This window comes from Microtus oregoni, unplaced genomic scaffold (genome assembly GCF_018167655.1).
Source record: "Microtus oregoni isolate MIOR12 unplaced genomic scaffold, Mior012 000003F_ref0000135, whole genome shotgun sequence".
Classification (NCBI taxonomy): domain Eukaryota; kingdom Metazoa; phylum Chordata; class Mammalia; order Rodentia; family Cricetidae; genus Microtus; species Microtus oregoni.
In genome coordinates, this window is record NW_024543062.1 from 48,658,984 (window position 1) to 48,678,310 (window position 19,327).

At 49.0% G+C, this 19,327-nt stretch overlaps 1 protein-coding gene across 3 annotated transcripts in view; it reads left to right on the top strand.

Annotated features, from left to right (window-relative positions):
• The window catches only part of Tfcp2l1 (transcription factor CP2 like 1), a 52,797-nt gene that overhangs the window by 18,178 nt on the left and 15,292 nt on the right, over window positions 1–19,327 (top strand). For all 3 annotated transcript variants that reach the window (XM_041649125.1, XM_041649127.1, XM_041649124.1), the window contains exons 3-7: window positions 11,497–11,573; window positions 12,330–12,435; window positions 13,391–13,497; window positions 15,124–15,276; window positions 18,370–18,480. In XM_041649125.1, the coding sequence (XP_041505059.1) occupies window positions 11,497–11,573; window positions 12,330–12,435; window positions 13,391–13,497; window positions 15,124–15,276; window positions 18,370–18,480 (554 nt within the window). The remainder of the gene's footprint in view (window positions 1–11,496; window positions 11,574–12,329; window positions 12,436–13,390; window positions 13,498–15,123; window positions 15,277–18,369; window positions 18,481–19,327) is intronic.

Below are 19,327 nucleotides of genomic sequence, written 5' to 3' on the forward strand. Positions count from 1 at the left end.
TAAGTGCTGTGGAAGCGACAGGCGCCTTGCAGGACACATTACTGGAATCACTATGCTGTGTTTCTTAGTGCTAATGATGCTAACCTTGAAGACTGAATTAAGGCTGTCAGTGTGTGCTGGGTTTCTGTGTGGTAAAATTGCATGTCCCCCTGTGCAGCTAATAAATACCTGAGCCGAGGAAGACACTTAGGTTGACCCTTTTCTGCCTGCTGTCTAGTAAACAATTACTGCTGTAGTTGCCTGACATTGCTTTCCTATTTATGTCCTTCTTCCTGCACTTGGATTAGAAACACTTCTGTAAGGAGTTTTCTAAGGCTGGGGAGATTAAGATAATGCAGTCAGTAAAAATCTTGTCAAGCAGGCATGAGGACCCAAGTTCAAACCCTAACACCCGTGGGAGGAAAAAACAAATCCAGGCATGGGGCAAACTTCCAATCCCAGTGTTGGGGAGATTAAAGACAAGGGACTCTCTAGAGCTCACTGGCCAGCCAGCCTCCCCAAATCAGTGAGCGAGAGACCCCATCTCAAAAATTAACGTGGAGAACGATAGAGGACAATGCCTGACACTGACTTCTGGTCTCTACACCAAATAAAAAGAGAACCTAAAAAGGAATTTCCTTTGTTGGCAAGATGGCTCAGAAGGTAAAGGTGCTTCCTCCGGGCCTGATGACCTGAGTTCAGTTCCTGGGACCCAAACATTGAGAGGAGAGAGCTGACTCCCTTTGCTTGTCCCAACTCCTTATATATATTAAGTACTCTTTTGCCCCCTAAATACATGTATTTCATAAGAACCTTGGAAAGAATTTGCTGTTGTCTTTTCTGCACTCTGGCACATTCAGGTACACATTTCAGGGCTCACATTGTCCTGCCCATGCTGCAGGGAGTCCCTCTGCCTGGCTTCTGTCACCTGTTCCTTGAACATTTCCTCCTCTTTGCACCACAAGGTGCTTCATGTTCTTCTGGTGTTTGCCCTGACCCTGCCTTGGCAGCAGCCCCTTTTCTAAGTGTTCAGGCCATGGTTTTCTTTGTGGGCGGGGCTATGTGCCCACATAACTATCTGGCGTATTCTGACTGGGGATCTACTGTGTGCCAGGCATGATACCTCATCCATGACACTCATAGAAGGAAGGAGGTTAAGGCCTTCCAAGGTCACATAGGTCATGGACCTTCTAGGTCAAGACTTGGGTCCTGGACAGAAAGGCCTTTGTCGCTGATTTGCGCTGTTTCCTTGAGTGCACTTGGTCACAGTCACAAGTGCTTGCATAGTGCCGTACGCATGGGGTGACAAGCCGCATTACCCATGCTGGGCTGCTTGGCCACCTCACCGTGCTTTTCCTCCACTGTATAGGACTCTTGGCACATTGCCCTCCTTTCTCTGGCATGATAATGGCCTCTTATATATTTTACGTGACATTCATTACCCAAACCAGCAACTGTTGGAAAGTAAACAACCTGTAAATCTTGGCTGGCCCGGGCAATTGCCTCATGTTCTTGGGAACATGGTGATCTGGGCAGAAGGCCCTGCTCTGGGTTCTGCCCACTGGGAAGAACTATTCTGGTTTGTATGCCATTCTTGTAAAGGCACTTGGTGGGCTCTGCCCTTTGGAGGGCAGCTGGGATAGGCTGCTGCTCTGGGCAGCACTGTGTACACACAGGATCTGGCTTCTGGGAGACAGTGGCTGCCTGGTGAGGTCTAAACCCTGGGGATGGGACTCTGCTAGGGCCTCCCCCCGACACACACTTATTGACCTTGTGTGCCGGGTCACTTGGGGAACAGGGTGATGAGGCCGATGCCGCAGGAGAGTTTATTTGTGCAGTTTAGAGCGGCTGCACGGGAGTGGAGCAGGTGGGAAAGCACTGTTCTCACCTCACTGTGGTCATGCAGCGCTAACAAGAAGTGCTGCAGACAGTATTCTGCGGGCATTAAGAAGGAGACACAGGGAGGTTGAAAACTTGGCTTTGGAAGCTGTGGAAATGGCTCAATGGGTAGAACACTTACTGGGCCAACATGAGGACCAGAGTTCAGATAGATTTATAGCGCACACGTAAAATGATGGGCGTGACCGCACCTGCATCAGTAAGCCCAGTGCAGTAAGGGGTGGAGACAGGAGGATGGCTGGGTTTTCTGCTGACAGCCTAGCTCTAGATGAGACCCTGTCTCAAGGAAATGAGACGGTGATAGAGCAGGACACCCAGTGTCCTTTGTGGCCTCTGTGTGGTGCCCAGGAACCTGGACACACATGCATCTTGCATACATACACACTTAGCTAGTTCTCGTTCTCTCTCTCTCTCTCTCTCTCTCTCTCTCTCTCTCTCTCACACACACACACACACACACACAACTTCACAACTTGCCTGTAAGACTAGGGTGTAGCTCAGTGGTAGATGACTGGCCTAACACACATGAGGGCTCCGTTTGGTTTTATAACAATAAAAAAGTCAAAACCAGAACTGCTTGGTCACACAACAAACCTGGGAGGGTCTGGGCTCAACCCCAGGGTATCTGCACTGATCATGCCCCACTTTTCCCTTGCTTTACCCAGGCTGCACACCACTGACTTAAAATACACCATGGCCTTGGGCATGTTAGCACCCCCTCCCCGGCCCTGAACTCCTTGTCACATTGCATTGTGGGCTTTTTGTTTTTTGAGACAGGGTCTCATAGAACCCAGACTGACTTAGTGCATTGTAGTCTGAAATGAACTCCTGACCCTCTTTGCCTCTCCTGACTTCTGGGACTACAGGTGTGCATCTTTATTCCCTGTTTGTGCAGTGTGGGGAAGCAAACCCAGGGCCTCTGCACACTGGGTGAGTGCTGGACCAACCGAGCTGCATTCCCTGTGGCTGCCCTGTAGAGTCTAAGCTCCTTGGGTGGGAGCCTCCTTCTGTCTGCTTGATGTGTCTTACTCATGTCTGTGCCTCTTACTTGCTTCCATCTTCTCAAATGCCCCCTTGTCAGATGAGCCTTGGGGTACCAACTTGGCTCTGAAAGAATAAACAGCAGCCATTGTTACCCTGCACATTGTCTGTGGCCTGGAGTGGCTCAGACAGTCTTCTTGGTTTGTGTTTCTTCAAATTTACTCATAATATATACTCCAGTTTTGTATGTTCTTACTGTTTTCTTAAGGCATTTTGAAGTTGTATTTTAGTGTGTGTATATTTGTAGTTGTCTGGGTATATGTGTACACTGGTGACAGATGAAGGTCAGAATAGATGGTATGAGTCTGTCTGTATTTATCCGTCTCTGCATCTGTAGATGCAGTGTGTAGATGAGTGTGTGTGTTTGCATGTGTATGCATGCATATTTGGATGTGTGGGAGTGCAAGTGAGCAGTGTGTAGATGAGTGTGTGTGTTTGCATGTGTATGCATGCATATTTGGATGTGTGGGAGTGCAAGTGAGCATGTGTGTGCTTGAGTGTGGAGGCTCGAGGCTGATGTCAAAAGTCATTCCACAGTTCATTGCAACCACAACCCTGTGTTCCCTTCACCATGTGTTTCTCGAGGGCAGGACTTCTTGATACTTTTTAGGATTTATATGTGTGTGAGTATACATGTGCGGGTCAGACAACAACCTGTGGGTGTTGGTTCTGTCCTTCCACCTTGTGGGTCCCAAACTTGAACTTGGGTGTTGGGCTTAGTGGCTGGCGTCTTTAACAGCTGAGCCATCCTGATGCCCCCAAGGACATTGTTTTATGTTCCCAAACTGAGGAAGTTCAGCCTCAACAGTGTTGATAAGGCCCTGGCACAGTGCTCAGGAGGCAGAGACAGGTGGGTCTTTGTGAGCTGGAGGTCAGCCGGGGCTGCACAGTGTGGCCCTGTCCTATCACCCTTTTTTTTTTTAATAATATGCTGGGAATCAAACCCAGGGTCTCAAGCATGCTAGTGAGTGCTCTTTCACTGGGCCAGACTCCAGCCCTAGATCGCACTGTTGGCAGCAGGTTTCTGGCTTGTCTGCATCTCTCCAACAGCTGGCTAGCCTATACCCGTTTGGACCCCCGGGAGGCAGGCCAGGTGACTGTACAGTGTTACTCCACTTAGGTTTGCCTCCTGTGCCCAGATGATGCCAGCTTAGACCCTAAGTGAATGTGTGTGCCTTGTTCTCTGCTTCTGCTTTACAGTTTCCTGAGAACCCAAATGTGGGTCATTTACTGTTTCCAGGGTTAGCGCTCAGTACTGCTGCTTGATGCAGCCCTGTGCAAGTATTGTGTTTGTGTGTGTGTATGTGCATATGTATATATGTGTGTGTATTATGTATGTTTGTATGCATGGCCATATGTTTGTGTATATTATATGTGTATATATTATCTGAGCGTGTATGTATGTACATGTGTATGTATTATGTATATTTGTGCATGTATGGGCATATGCTTGTGTATATTATATGTGTTGTATTATCTGAGCATGTATTGTGTGCATGTGTATGTATTATGTATGTTTGTGTATTTGTAGATGTCCAAGGCAGACTGATGTCTAGTTCCTTCATCATGCTCCACCTTATATATTGCAGTAGGGTCCCTGAGTTTGAGACTTGGCTTTTTTGGCTAAGCAGCTTGCTCCAGGGTCTCCACCTCTCACATGCTAAGATGGATGGGCTTCCATGCTCACCTGGCTTTTATATGAGCAAGGGCTTTACTGGCTGAGCCATCTCCCTAGCACTGTGCAAATATTCTTAAGCACCAGTAAATTAGTGCCCTGTGTCTTGTAAATTAGTGTCTGGTGGGGCATCTGAGGCCATTAATTACTTGTCTCATTGCTGTGACATAAACCCAATAAAAGCAACCTATGGAAAGAAAGGGTTGTTTGGCTCATAGTCCATCATGGCAGGAAGGCAGCGGTGGGAACATGAGGCAGCTGGGCTTGCTGCCAGGAAGCAAGGACACTCTTAGACCCCTGCCCATGAAATGGTGCTGTCCACACTGGAATAGGCCTGACCAACTCAGCCTAACCTAGAAAGTTCTTCACAAGCACACCCAGAGATTGGTCTCTTGGGCGATTCTAAATCCTGTCAACTTGACAATCAGTATTCACCATCACACCGAGGATTGTCAAAATGTCAACTAGAATGTGTGACCAGTCTTCCTCCAGCATGGTAAGATAATGTTCCTCCTGTATCCCACAGGACACTAGCAGTCTGTGTTTGTTTCCTTATTGATAACCTGATGTGAACCAGAGTCTGTAATTTTTACTGATCATTTGTTGATCATTCATGGGGGTAAGGAAGACTCCATGGTCTTCTTGGCTCAGCAGCTCCAGCTCTTATTTGCATTAGGACTATGGTGAAATTGACTATATTAGGGGTTATGGTGAGATTGACTATATTAGGGGGTTATGGTGAAGTTGACTATATTAGGGGTTATGGTGAGATTGACTATATTAGGGGTTATGGTGAGATTGACTATATTAGGGGGTTATGGTGAGATTGACTATGAACAAGAATCTTGAAAGCTGTTCAGGACAACAGGTAGGCTTTGCCTGGGACAGCTGCCACTGGGACCTGTGACTTCCATGATGCCATAGGAAGGACCAGCAGGGGACTGGCAGAAAGGTGAAGAAGCAGAGAGAAGGAAGAGAGTCCACAGGAAAGATGTAGGATTGTATGAAAATTCTCATTGCGGGCCAGTGGGGTGCCTCAACAGGCCCAGGCTCTTGTCGTCAGTCACGCCAGATGACCTGAGTTCAATCCCAGAACCTTCATGGGAGAGGGATAGAACCTACTCCCACAGGTTACCCTCTGACTGCCACCAGGATGCCTATAAATTTTTTTGTTGACGCTCAGCTGTGCCCTTTCCCCACCTGCACGGTCCCAAGCTGCTTCCTCATTCTAATGGTGGGGTCCTAGCCACTGGGCCTGGCTGCTTCCTGGTCCTGATTATAGTCACTGCCTGAGGAACTTTGATAACTGCCAGGGATGCTATGAGTTACGTTAAGGCAGTGGTTCTCAGCCTTCCAGATGCTCATGTCATGACCCCAACCATAAGAAAATTACTTTTATTGCTACTGTAATTTTGCTACTGTAATGAATTGTAATGCAAATATCTGTATCTTCTGATGGTCTTAGGCAGCCTCTGTTAAAGCCTCACTTGACCCCAGAGGGGTTGTGACCCACAGGTTGAGAACTGCTGCTTTAAGAAGAAGCTAAGAATTACTGTGTGTGTGTGTGTGTGTGTGTGTGTGTGTGTGTCACTACCCCTTCTGTCATCTGTCCTCATAGGTCAAGTAAGGAAAGGAAACGGTAAGGGGGCTCGCAGGCAAAGCCAACAGAACCTGGAGATTTCCTTGCCCATTCTGGAGGCCCAGCCCCTTTGAGCATGTTCCAGGTCATCCCTCTGAGGTAGAGATGAAGTTGGACTGAACTTAAATTACTTCAGGGAGTCCCCACCCCTCTTTGGGAGGGACAAACGGTACTCCTTAGAGCCCAGAGATTGAAGAAGGAAGGGGTCTTTCAGCTCAGCCACCACTGTGAGAGGGTGGTGTTGAGTCCTGCCTGAGTTCCTGCCACTCCCGGGTCACCTTAGTTCCCTGGGTTGGGCTGGGAGCTGCCTGCCAAGGGCTAGTTTAATCACAAAGTCACCTGGGGCTCTTTCCCTGGGATCCTTTGGCAGGCTTTTAACAATTGCAAGTGGAGGGCTGGGTCTTCTCAGGGAATTTCCTTGAAGTTGTTTTCTGACGTCACTGCCTGTTTTTTTTTTTTTTCATCTTCCTCCTCTGAGACTGGGACCCTCAGATTCCCTGCTGGCTGCACTGTCATCCTCTCAACAGTTTGCAGTTGCAAATGTCAGTTATTGTCTACATTTCCGAGTGCAGAGACCAGGATGAGGAGGTGGGCTCCTCAGAGACCCCGCAAGAACTGGCTCCCCATTGGTATTTGCTTATGGTGCATAATTATTTTGTTTGTTTGGTTGTTTTTTTTGGGGGGGGGAGGTTGGTTTTTTGCTTTTTGAGACAGAGTTTCTCATGTAGCTCTGGCTGTGCTAGAATTCAGAGATTGACCTGCCTCTGCCTCCCAGAGTGCTGGGCCTAAAGGTGTTTGCTTCCACCGCCTGACGATTATGCTTCCTTAGGTGTGATTGTGCCTTAAAATATTGATCCAGGTTTAAAGCCACAGTGGTTGAAGGTGCAGCTTGGTTGGTTGAGTGTTCACCTGACATGAACAAAGCTGGGGGTTTGACTTCGGTGTCCCGTTACCCCATAAATTGAGGGTGATGTGTGATCTTGGTACCTTGGAGGTGGGGAGAACAGAAGTTCAAGGTCATTCACAGTTTTCTGGAAATCCTATGTCAGAAACAAACATCCCAAGAACCCCTCTGTTTCATAACTCTGAGATCAAAATTTTCATTTCCTGTAAGACTTCTTTTCTCCTCTCCAATCTCAAATGGATCCTAAATCTTGGGATGTTGGAAAAGATCTTAACTTGGCAGAAAGATGTTGTAAGGTAGTTGGGGTAGCCTTAAGCACATAACCAATAGGAACAATTGAAAGAAAATCACACACAACTGTCTGGCCCTGTCCCTCACTAGGTGTTTGAGCTTGTCCTGTGAACCTCTGTTGCTATTGGCTAGTCGAGAGACCTTGGCAACCAATCAAAAACTATCCCAGGAGTCTTTGCCAGCCATAAGTTCCCATGAGTGAAGCTGTCTATCATTCTCCAGAGAAATCCCCATGCCTTGCTGGGCTTTTGCTTAGAGTTTCTGTCATTCGTTTCTTTCCTTGACCATGGACACCCTGACCCTTCCCGTGCTCCCCACATCCTCCAGCCTTGCTTCACGTGTCCTGTCATAGTCAGGACGAGGGGACCCGGCCTTCCAAATTCTGCTTCATCCGTCCTTTTCCCTGTGTTGTTTGAGTACCTGGAAAATTATAAACCTTTGAGGACCAGAGTGTGTTAAACCCTGTGGAACATAGAAGAACATTGTAAAGAATTTAAAATTGGGGCTGGGGAAATGGCTCAATTGGTAAGATGTTTGCTGTGCAAGCATGATGATTGAGGTGGAGCCCTAGACCCCACATGAAAAGCTGGGCATGAGAAGGAGGCAGAAGCAAGCAGATCTCAGTGAGTTCAAGGCCAGCCTGGTCTACCAAGCGAGTAGCCAGGACTGTTACACAGAGAAACCCTGTCTTGAAAAACCAAATAAATAAATAAACAAAAAATAATAATAAACAAATAAAAAAAACTTGGGCATGATGAGGCTGGAGACACAACTTGGGTTATGAGCACCTGATACTTTTTCTGAGGACCCAGCACCCACACCGGGAGGCTCACCACTGCTGATAACTTCAGTTCCAGTGACTCCCCTTCTCTTGGCTGCTATAGGCATGCACACATAAACAAAAATTTAAGTTAAATCTTAAAAAAGAATGAAAGAAAAAAGAGCTGGTGCTGGTATTCCCAGTATTGAGAAGGTAGAGACAGTTGGGTCCCAGAGGATTGCTGACTAACGAGCCTATCTGGTTAGTTAGTGAACTCCAAGTTAAGTGAGAGACTTTATCTCAAGAGATGTGGTGAAGAACCAGTGTACTCATTTAATCCCAAATTTGAGAGGTAGAGGCAGGCAGATCTCTATGAGTTCAAGCCCAACCTACTCTATATAGAAGTCCCAAGCCAGTCAGAGCTACATATGAGAGACCTGTCTCAAACAAAATGATACCAATCTACCAGCCAGTCAAACAAGCCATAAACCAAACCAGTCCAAAAGATAAGGAGGTTGACAGGGAGGACACCGTCTAGCTTCCATGTATGTGCACGCATTTGCACATAAGAGCAATATGCATATATTTTGCATATAAGAACACTAATATACATATAGTATGTGCATGTACACACCAGAGTATGAAATCACACAATCTTTTGCACAGCACCTACTGTGTGCCAACCGTAACTGAGCAAACAGAGCAGCAATTAGGCCAGACGGTGGTGGTGCACACCTTTAATCCCAGGACTCGGGGAGGCAGAGGCAGGAGAGTCTAACAATTTTAAAGCCTGGAAGCCAACCCTCCCCTTAAAACAACAGCAACCAACCCCCCAACAATTACACAGAGACCTCAGACATGGTCCGGGCCTTCAGAGAACCTTCTGCCCATGCGAGTGCAAAAGCATACGAAATAGTACTGGCCGAGCCACTCATGGTGAGTGTGACCATGCTCACCAGCTAGCTTGTGGGGAGGACAGCCTGGTCCTAGTGTGTTAGCCTTGAGGCACACAGGGGACAGGCTGACTTGGGAGGGGCAGGGTGGCTCTATAGAGAGCATCCTTGGCAATATGTTTGAGATGGGGAAGACCAGGAAGATGGCATGGGAAGACCATAGGCTGGATTCCCATTGTGATGAAGCTCACCATGTGAACCCGGCCCACAATCTACGCAATGGGTCCGACCTGCCAGTGCTGCCTCTTGGTGCAGACTTGGAAACAATTCTCTACTGGCAGGAGTTACCTCTGTTTGACCTGAGTAGAGGTTGCCCTGCAGAGCCTGGGGCCAGAGCTAATTGACTCCCTGGGGCTCCTGTAAATGCATGTAATGACCACTTGGGCCTTGGGCCTCTGCCAAACACCACCTACATTCTTCAGCAAAGGCAAGGACACTGGAAAAACCAGTTAGGGTGTGGAAGGCCCTCAGTATGTCCAGGCCGAGGGAGTGCTGGACTCTTGGTTCAGGGGCCTAGAAGCGGAGCTTAAATGTCTGAGTTGCTAAGAACATAACTGATAAAAATGCCTGGTGCTGAGTTTGGTTCCCAGCACTCACATAGGAAAGTTGAGCATGGTGGCCATGGTGGCACTCTCTTTAGGTCAAGCTCGAGGGAGGCAAAGACAGGTAGATCTATGGGGCTCTCTGGCCAGTCAACTTGGCAAGCCACCAGCCAGTGAGAGACTCTCAAAAACCAGACTGACTGATGGCTGAGGAAGGACAGCTGTTGTTCTCTGACCTCCACACGGCCAGCATCGGGTCCAGGCCTAGCCACTGTGGTCAGGAATCTGGTGCACATGTGGCTGGGGCCCTTCCACTCACTCTCAAAGCCCCAGGGTTTGCAGTGTGCTCCCTGTGTACTTGTTACTCAGCAAATATTTGCACCAAATGGTTTGATTTCCGGTTCTGTGCCCATTCCGGCATCCTCGCTTGGCTTGTTTCCTTGGCAGCTGGTTCTCACAGCTCAGAGCCTAGAAGAGAGGTGTCTCAGGGAGCTGGGCTGTTTCTTGGGCAGAGGTGCCACTGTTGTCCATTAACCTTCTGGCGTCTCCAGGCAGTTCTTGGCTTGTGGCCACGTCACTTTCCTCCACTCTGATAGTCTCCTTTCCCTCTCTGTCACTGTGTGTCACTGTACGAGCCATTGGATTTGGGGCCCAGGCTTTTCTCCAACTGTCCCCTTACCTTAGAATCCTTAGTTTAATCGTCTGCTCAGACTGTCTGTCCTAATTTAAGGCCACATTCCCATTTCCATAACTGGATGAAGGAGGGTGTAGGTATTGATCTAACTAGTTGCCTCTTTCGTTTAAAATGTTTTATGTGCATGCACGTGTGTGTGTGTGTGTGTGTGTGTGTGTGTGTGTGTGTGTGTGAAGGTTAGAAGACATCTTGTGGAAGTTTGTTCTTTGCTTCTACCACCTCACCAGCTCCTTGTTTTGTTCTTTGACAAAGAATCTCACAGGGCCTGTGCTGGCCTTGAACCGCCAATCCTTCTCTCCTGCCTCAGCTCTACACTGGGATTCTAGGCTGCCATGTGGTACACAGACATCCATGCCTGTGAAGTTGTCCAGTAGTCTCCGGGCTTGCTGACACTGCCTTGTTTTAGATTCACATTGTATATATGGGACTTTAGAGCTGTGTCTCCTATTTGTCTCTGACTTCAGGTTGGGAAGTCTTTCCCTGGTAAGCTGCTCATAGCAGCTGTTCATGTTAAAATGAAACTTTGAGGAATGGATTGTTTATTTATTCTGAGTCAGTGTCACCGTGTAGCCCTGGCTGGCTGGTAACCCATAGTGACCTGCCTGCCTTTTCCCCTCTGAGTGCCAGCATGCCTGACTGAGAATTTGATTTTTAACTTTTTAAAATCACTTTATGTGTATGGGTGTTCTGGCTGCATGTATGTCTGTGCACCACATGTGTGCCTGGTGCCTTCAGAGGCCAGATCCCCTGGAACTGTAGGTTATATATGGTTGTGAGCCACCATGTAAAGCTGGGAATTGAACTGAGGTCCTTTGGAGGAGCAGCCAGTGCTCTGAACTGCTGAGCTATCTCTCTGGCTCTGAGAAATTGGTTTTTAAAAATAAATTAAAATTTTAACTGAGTATGTAAAGTACTCGCTGTGCAAGTGTGTAGACCCGATCTTGGAGCCCTGCAACCCATGAATAAACTGGCTGTGGCTGGGAGGCAGAAACAGGAGGACTGGAAATTCATGTTCCTTCTTACCTACACAGCAGTCTGAGGCCAGCTAAGGCTACTGAGATCTTGTTTCAAAATAAAATTACAGAAAGAAATGGAAAATGTATTTCCATCCTCCCTCAGGTCAGTCATATGAAATCCGACTGCTGGAGAATCGGAAGCTAGGGGACTTCCAAGATCTGAATACGAAATACGTGAAGGTGGGTGAGCACTCACATGCTGGAGGGGGAGCACTCGCATGCTGGAGGGGGAGTACCATGAAGATGGGTGAGCACTCACACCTGGAGGGGGGAGCATTGTTAAGGTCGGTGAGCAATCACACGCTGGAGGGGGAGCACTGTGAAGGTGGGTGAGCACTCATACGTGGAGGGGGGAGCACTGTGAAGGTGGGTGAGCACTCACACATGGAGGGGGAGCACTGAAGGTGGGTGAACACTCACACGTGGAGGGGGAGCACTGAAGGTGGGTGAACACTCACACATGGAGGGAGAGCATTGTGAAGGTGGTGAGCACTCGCATGCTGGAGGGGGAGTACTTTGAAGGTGGGTGAACACTCACTTGCTGCAGGAGGGTCTGAATGCCTGGGGGCTGGGGATGGTCCCAGTTTTTGGAGTGTACTGTCTCCACGAAATGGGTAGGCAGTGGACCAGGGTAGCGTGGCTTATGTTGGTGGAGTGTGCTCTGGGTTGCCTCATTTTGCCCCCCACTGAGCCTTTCTTCACTGCATGAATAATAGAATAGCATATTAGTTAGACGTGTATGTAAAGCTGCTCAGAATATCAGGAACCATGGAAGGCATCGGCACCCTTCTTACCCTTGTCCATGTCCTTAGGGTTCCCAAAAAAAAGGGTCTGGAGGGGGTGGCGGGTTCTTCCTGGTCAGGAACAAGGAGGCCCGCTTTTCTTGGGGCCCCTCGGTCCCTGCATATAGTCACCTCCCACATCTGCCTTCCACAGAGTATCATCCGTGTAGTTTTTCATGACCGCCGGCTACAGTACACAGAGCACCAGCAGTTGGAGGGCTGGCGGTGGAGCAGGCCTGGGGACCGTATCCTGGACATTGGTGAGTCTCCCCAGCCAGTGCCAACCATGAACACTTGGGCCATGTAGGGGTTCTTTGTGAATGCCACTTGGAATTATGCTCACAGGGAAGCCCAGCATGGCAGCACATGCATGCAGTCCCAGCACTGGAGATGGCTCAGGCAGAGACTGATGAGATGTCTCGCTGGCCAAGTGCACGCATGAGGACCTCAGTTCAATCCCTAGAATCTGTGTAAAAAGAAGCCATGTGTTGTGATCCCAGCAATGGGGAGGCAGAAACAGGCAGATCCCTAGTGCCTGCTGTCTGGCTAACTGAGCTGAGTTGATGAGCTTCAGACACAGTGAGAGTCCCTGTTCTGAAAACTATGGCAAAGCACCCAAGGGTGGTCGTCATGTATGTGCGTGTGTGTGTCCATGCGCACGCACACACACACATTGGCACAAATACCCAAATATACATATGCAGAAGGGAGAGGGAGGGAAGGAGGAAGGAGCTTTCATTGGTGACCCAAGCCACTCACTGGGTGCTGTCCTCAGGGTGTTCTTTAAGGCCAGTCAACCTGGCTGGCTTGAAACTCTGTGTAGGCCATGTCGAATTCAAACTCACAGAAATTCACCTGCCTCTGCCTCCTGAGTGCATCATGTGCCGCCATGCCTGGCTCTCTCAAGGATTTTGATGAGTGGCTAGGGAAGGGTGGGCATATTGCAGAGCTGGAGGGCTCAGGTACTGACCGCCCCACTTCCACAGCCCTCAGCTGTGCTTTGGGAAAAGCTGCGTTGATGATAGGGTGTGCAGACCAGGGCAACAGCCAGCCCTTCCACATGGAAGTCAAGAGGAACTTTCCATAAGAAAGGATGAAGGCATCAAGCAGTTCCTGCCAGGCTGTCTGCCAGCAGAGATTTGAAACTTAGTTTCAGATCAGCAGCAGGGTATCTGGGATCTAGGATCTGACTTCGCACTTTGTGTGTGTGTGCAGATGTTCCACTGTCTGTTGGTATCTTGGACCCCAGGGCCAGCCCAACCCAACTGAATGCTGTGGAGTTTTTGTGGGATCCGGCAAAGAGAGCATCTGCATTCATTCAGGTAAGCAAACCTGGGAGCTTTGGGGAGCACCCATCGGCCTGTTGGAGGGACATAGCTGAGGGAGGACAAAGGATGGGTGGGCTCAGGGTCACATGTCAGGAGGTTGAAGCGAGGACTTGGAATGTTGGAATTATGTTTGGGTTCTTGCTTACAGAACGCTGTGAGGTTGAAAAAGATTTGGTATTTTCAAGGCTAGGGAGATGGCTCAGTCTGTAAAGTACTCATCACAAAAGCCTACGGACCTGGGTTCAATCCTCCATATAAGAAAGACTGGAATGGTGATGTACTATGTGGTGGGGGTGGGGTGGGGATGAAAGTAGGTGAGTGCAGCCAGCCTAGCTCAGTTAGTGAGTCTCAGGCCTGGGAGAGACCCTGACGTAGAACATCAAGGTAGACTGAAGTAGATCTCTAATCTCTATGTAGATGCACACAAACATTCTGTGTACACGCGCGCACGCACGCGCGCGCACACACACACACACACACACCATTAAAGAAAAACAAGTAATCATGGAATCATGAGATGGCCTGAGGTACAGGCACCCGGTGCTAAGCCAGATAGCCTGAGTTTAATTCCATGGACCTAGATAGTAAAGGGTTGAGCTGACTGCCAAAAGCTCTTCTGGCCTTCGGCATCCACCCACCCACATTTACACACACAGTGAATAAAAATGTAACAAGTTGGGTTTTTCGTTTTGTTTTCTATTTTTGTTTTGAGACAGTGTTTCTATGAAGCCCTGGGCTGCCCTGGAATACTCTGTCAGTGGTTCTGAACCTGTGGGTCTTGTGATCCTTTAGCAAACCTCTGTCTCCAAAGATAGATTCCTAGCAGTGGCAAATTACAGTGATGAAATAGCAGGGAAAATAAGTTTATAGTTGGGGTCACTACAGCCTGAGGAACAAACTGTGTTAAAGGGTCACAGCACTAGGAAGGTTGAGAGCCACTGCTCTAAGTAACCCACGCTGGCCCTGAACTCACCAGAGACCCACCTGCCTCTGCCTTCCGAGTGCTAAGTAGAATGGGGAGCAGCTGAAGAAGAACCACAATGCCAACATCTGTGTTCCAGGTGCACAGGCATGTGTTTGCACACACACTTTGGAACACACTGAGAGTCTTTAAGAGCAAGTAATATGCTTGCCACAAAATTTAGTTATATTTGTATTGCAGTAATGCTATCTTTTATAACAGTATAGTATCAGAGCACCGCACAGTATCCAGCACCTTCTCTGTCGTAAGCACTCAGAAGGACAGAGATGAGTTGGGCATTCTGACTATGGCTGCAGACTTGCTCAGTAACCAGGATACCTGGATTTCAGAGAGCAACAGGAATGTGCTCTACAAGTCTAGGATATACCAAGAGACAGGTTCCTGGGTAAAAACTGATGCTGTTTAGTGGACCAAAACAATGATAAGGCTTTAGCTGATCAGATAGGGACAGAAGTGGACATTGTGTGTGTTTCATGGATAGAGAGCAGGGAGGCCTTGCTTGACCTGATGTGGGGGTTAATGAGAAGTTAAACAGAGCCGGGAGTTGAAGCATGGATGGTCAGTCCTTGGGGGAGAGGAGGCTTAGGGCATCCAGACTCCTCCCCTCCCTGATTTCTGCCCCCCCCCGCACCCGCCAGGTGCACTGTATCAGCACAGAATTCACCCCCAGGAAGCATGGGGGTGAGAAAGGAGTGCCTTTTCGGGTGCAGATTGACACGTTTAAGCAGAACGAGAATGGGGAATACACGGAGCATCTCCACTCTGCCAGCTGCCAGATCAAGGTGTTCAAGGTAGGTGTTCAAGCCAACCCCGATCAAACCCGCCTGCCAATGACGCTTTGCTATATGCCCGGAGCATAGACCCTGCTGGGTGTGTGGCCTCCTGCGTTTCTCTCTTGTGGATCTAGGCCTGTCCCTGACCAGCCTTCTCTGGTTACTCAAAAGTGTTGGATGGGGTATCTCGCTACATCAGTACAAGGCTCTGCTTTTGTTAAGAATGACCGACTTGGCATCTTTTTAAGAGTTGTATTTTCCCAGACTCCAAGAATTTCACAGGAATTCATATGATCTCCCATGTAGCATCTCCTTAAACATGAGGGCAAACGCCGGTGTACCGGTGCCTTTAATCTGTGAATTCAGACCAGCCTGGTCTACAAAGTGAGCTCCAGGCCTGCCAGAGCAGCAAAGTGAGTGAGATCCTGTCCCAGAAAAAACAACAAAAAAGAAGTAAACATGAGCCCAAGGGGCCATTCTTGGAGGTCCAGCTCAGTGCCGTTTTTCTCTTCATTGGTTGGTTTGTGTGTGTGTGTGTGTGTGTGAGAGAGAGAGAGAGAGTGAGAGAGAGAGAGAGAGAGAGAGAGAGAGGAAGGGAGGAAGGGAGGGAGGGAGGGAGGGGGAGAGAAAGGAAGGAGAGAGAGAGAGGAGGAGGAGGAGGAGGGAGGGAGGGAGACACACACACACACACACACACACACAATACTTTACAGATGTCAGAGGACGGAAATCAGCTCTCCTTCTACCATGTGGGCCCTGGGGATTGAACTCATGGCATCAGGCATTGCCTCTATCCGCTGAGCAATCTCTCCACCTGAGCAATCTCTCCACCTGAGCAGTCTCTCCAGCTCACTGTCCTCCTTAGTCTTTGAGACAGTGTTTCTCACTGAACTCTGAGCTCACCGATACAGTGTGGCTGCCTGACCTCCCGGGATCCTCCTGTCTCTGCCTCCTCAGCACCAGTATTATTCCAGGTGTGTGCGTCGTCACACCTGGCTTTTTTCCATGAGTATTGGTTCCACACTGAGGCTCTCACACTTGCATGGTGCGTATTTCACAAGAACTCTACAAATGAGAAGACTCTCAGGTGGTGTGGAGCTCAGTGGTAGAGGGCTGGCTTTAGCATGCAAGGAGGTCCTGAGTTCTGTCTAAGTTTCATCTTAGAAAGAAACATCTTCAGAAGACCATCCAGCCTCTTGCTGTCCTGATTCACCCTGCAGTCTCTCACTGCTGGTTCTTACCTCCTCAGTCTGGATTATTTCCTGAAGGTGGGAGCCAGTGTTCTTATCCACAGTCCCTTGTGGCCTCAGGGAAATGGAAGGTGCATTAGGCCCCTGCCATTCTTAGAGCACGAGGTTAGCCCGTGACTAGCAGGTTAAACTGCTTCTGTTTACCTGTAGAGAATTGGAGCCCCCTCCCATTAGAGGTCACTTTAGGTGACCAGCCTTAATATCTGTCCCAGAATCCCCTTCTTTACATCCAGGTGAATTTGGAACCTGCTGGCACTGGAGACCAGGGAAGAGTCAATTTCAGCTAGGGATGTGCTAGAGAGACAGCAGGCTCAGGCTGCTCTTCCTGAGCAGGGATAGCCGTAGACCTGGAGGCTGAGCAGTTGAGGCTGCCCCCCAACTGATTTAGTGCCCCCAGAAAAGCAAGAATGCCATCACCCTCTGTGAGTTCTGGTACTTTGAGTCCATGGCAGGCATGTTACCTATAAGATACCTTTTCTCTCTGTATGTCTAAGGGGTGTTTGTATGTGTATGTGGGGGTTGAGTATACATGTGTAGCACGTGGAGGTCAGGGGTCAACCATTAGTCTGAAGGATCTACTGGTCTGCTTCCCCACCTCTGGAATTTGAAGTATTTGCCCATAGTTTATCCAACTATGCCATGGCCTTTTTATTTTTACGTAGTTTCAGGGGGATCAAAATCAAGTTCTTTTTTTTCTTAAAAAATATTTATGTATTTATTTTCTGTATCTGAGTGTTCTATTTGCATGCACACCTTTATCCCAGGAGAGGGAATCAAATCACACTAGAGATGGCTGTGAGCCACCATGTAGTTGCTGGAAGAGCAGTCAGTGCTCTTAACTGCTGAGCCATCTTTACAGCCCCCCAAAATCAAGTTCTTGATGTGTCATGTTTCTGAAAAAGAAAGCCAACATGTTCTGACCAGCCAGCTCCTTGAAGGACACACGGTGGAGAGCTTTACCCCATGCATGCTAGTTGACGGTCTGGCCGCACCTACCTCACCTGTGGCCTCTGAGGCAAGAAGGAGAGGCTAAAGTTGGTATTAGAGCAGGGAGCTAGATGTGGCTGCCATGACCCTGGGTCCCTCACAGCTTCATCTGTTCACATAGTGAATACTCTGCCTGCTGTTAGTGTCCCTGTGTAGCTCACTGCAGGCTTATCTTGATCTGGAGCTGGTGTAACCCGGAGGAGGCTTCCCTAGAAGCCCTTGAGCACGGAACCAAAAGGCATGGCCTGAGGAAGGCACACACTGGCCTGGGAGTTCTGGAGGCCACTAGACCTGAACTAATTGCTGGTATCTGCATAGCACAAGTGTGTAATAAAACTGCTCAGGCTGAGGGGCTCTGAGTCTTATGCCAAGCAGGATGGAAGCCATAGGGGAGGGACAAGAAAGGGACTGTAGCCTCGGGCTGTTGCCATCAGCTCGGGCCCTGAGCCTATCTGGTTTGGCTGTGAGGCCAGGGCACTGTTGAGTAGCACGGAGATTTTGCACTGTCATTTAGCTACAAGAGAGACAGATATACCATTGAAGTTGAGATGAGTTGAGGGCTGGGTATGCTGGGCCTGAGTAGAGGTGAGCATGGCACAGGCTGCCTGCCAGTAGGCACTTTCACCTCCATCAGTCACCCCAGCACTGTGGTATATCTCTCATCTTGCTTGGTTCTCCATGGCTCCTCCCAGAAGCAAGTGGCCACTGGTAGCCATCTTTCCTAAGTACCTACTGAGCTGCCAAACAGTTGGCTCAAGACCTCAGGGGAGGTGCAGAGCTGTCCTGCCTGCTCTTCAGACGCCAGGTTGATGTGGGAGCCCGAGGCCTTGGTCTTCCTTTCCCAGCCAAGGGACCCTGTATTTTGTACTTGCAGCCAAAGGGAGCTGACCGGAAACAGAAAACCGACCGGGAAAAGATGGAAAAAAGAACAGCTCAGGAGAAGGAGAAGTACCAGCCATCCTATGAAACCACCATCCTCACTGAGGTGAGTTGCGGCTGGGAGTGGGCTTGGAGTGAGCCGAGGACATGGTGCACAGCAGATTGGTAGTGTAGGCGCTGGCTTCTGTTTGAGACTGGGTCCTCTATGTGTCCCTGGCTGTCCTGGAACTCTCAATGTAGACCAGACCAGGCTGGCCTCTGACTCACAGAGATCCGCCTGCCTCTGCTTCTTGTCCTGGGATTAAAACTGTGCACCACAATGTGCAGCAAGCAAGCACAGACTTATGGCTCAGTAGAGTAAAAGTGCTTGCTGCATAAGTCCAGCAACTGGATCCCCAGGTCCAAGGTGGAAGGAAGGAACTGACTTCTACCACAAGCCATGCCAAACACACACACACACACACACACACACACACACACACACACACTCACACACACACCATATATACTCACATAATACAATAAATACACAAGTAAATCTAAGATTCAGTGTCAGAGCTGGACCCTGGCCAAGATCTCAGGTGCATACAATGCTCGGCCACTGAGCCCCAGCCCGTCCCTAGCACTGGCTAGTTCTTCTTCGGACAGATACAGACATGCACTTCCTGACACCACAGAAGCAGCCCTCTGCAGCCATCCTTGGGTTCAGAGAGCTGCTCAGAAGCCATCGCCAGCTCTCCCTGCTTCCTGTCACTGGCTTTACTTTTGCTGGTCTATTTTCTTTTAAATAGCCATTCCTTACTGTGTTGGGGATTTTTGACTAGTTGGATTCCCCTTGAAGGCATGTATAAGACCCAGGATGGCCATGCAAGGTCAAGGCTCTGGTGATGGTGAGACTTGCGTGTAGAAATCCAAGAGGAGGGAGGCCATGTCCTAGCTGTGCGTATGCCTAT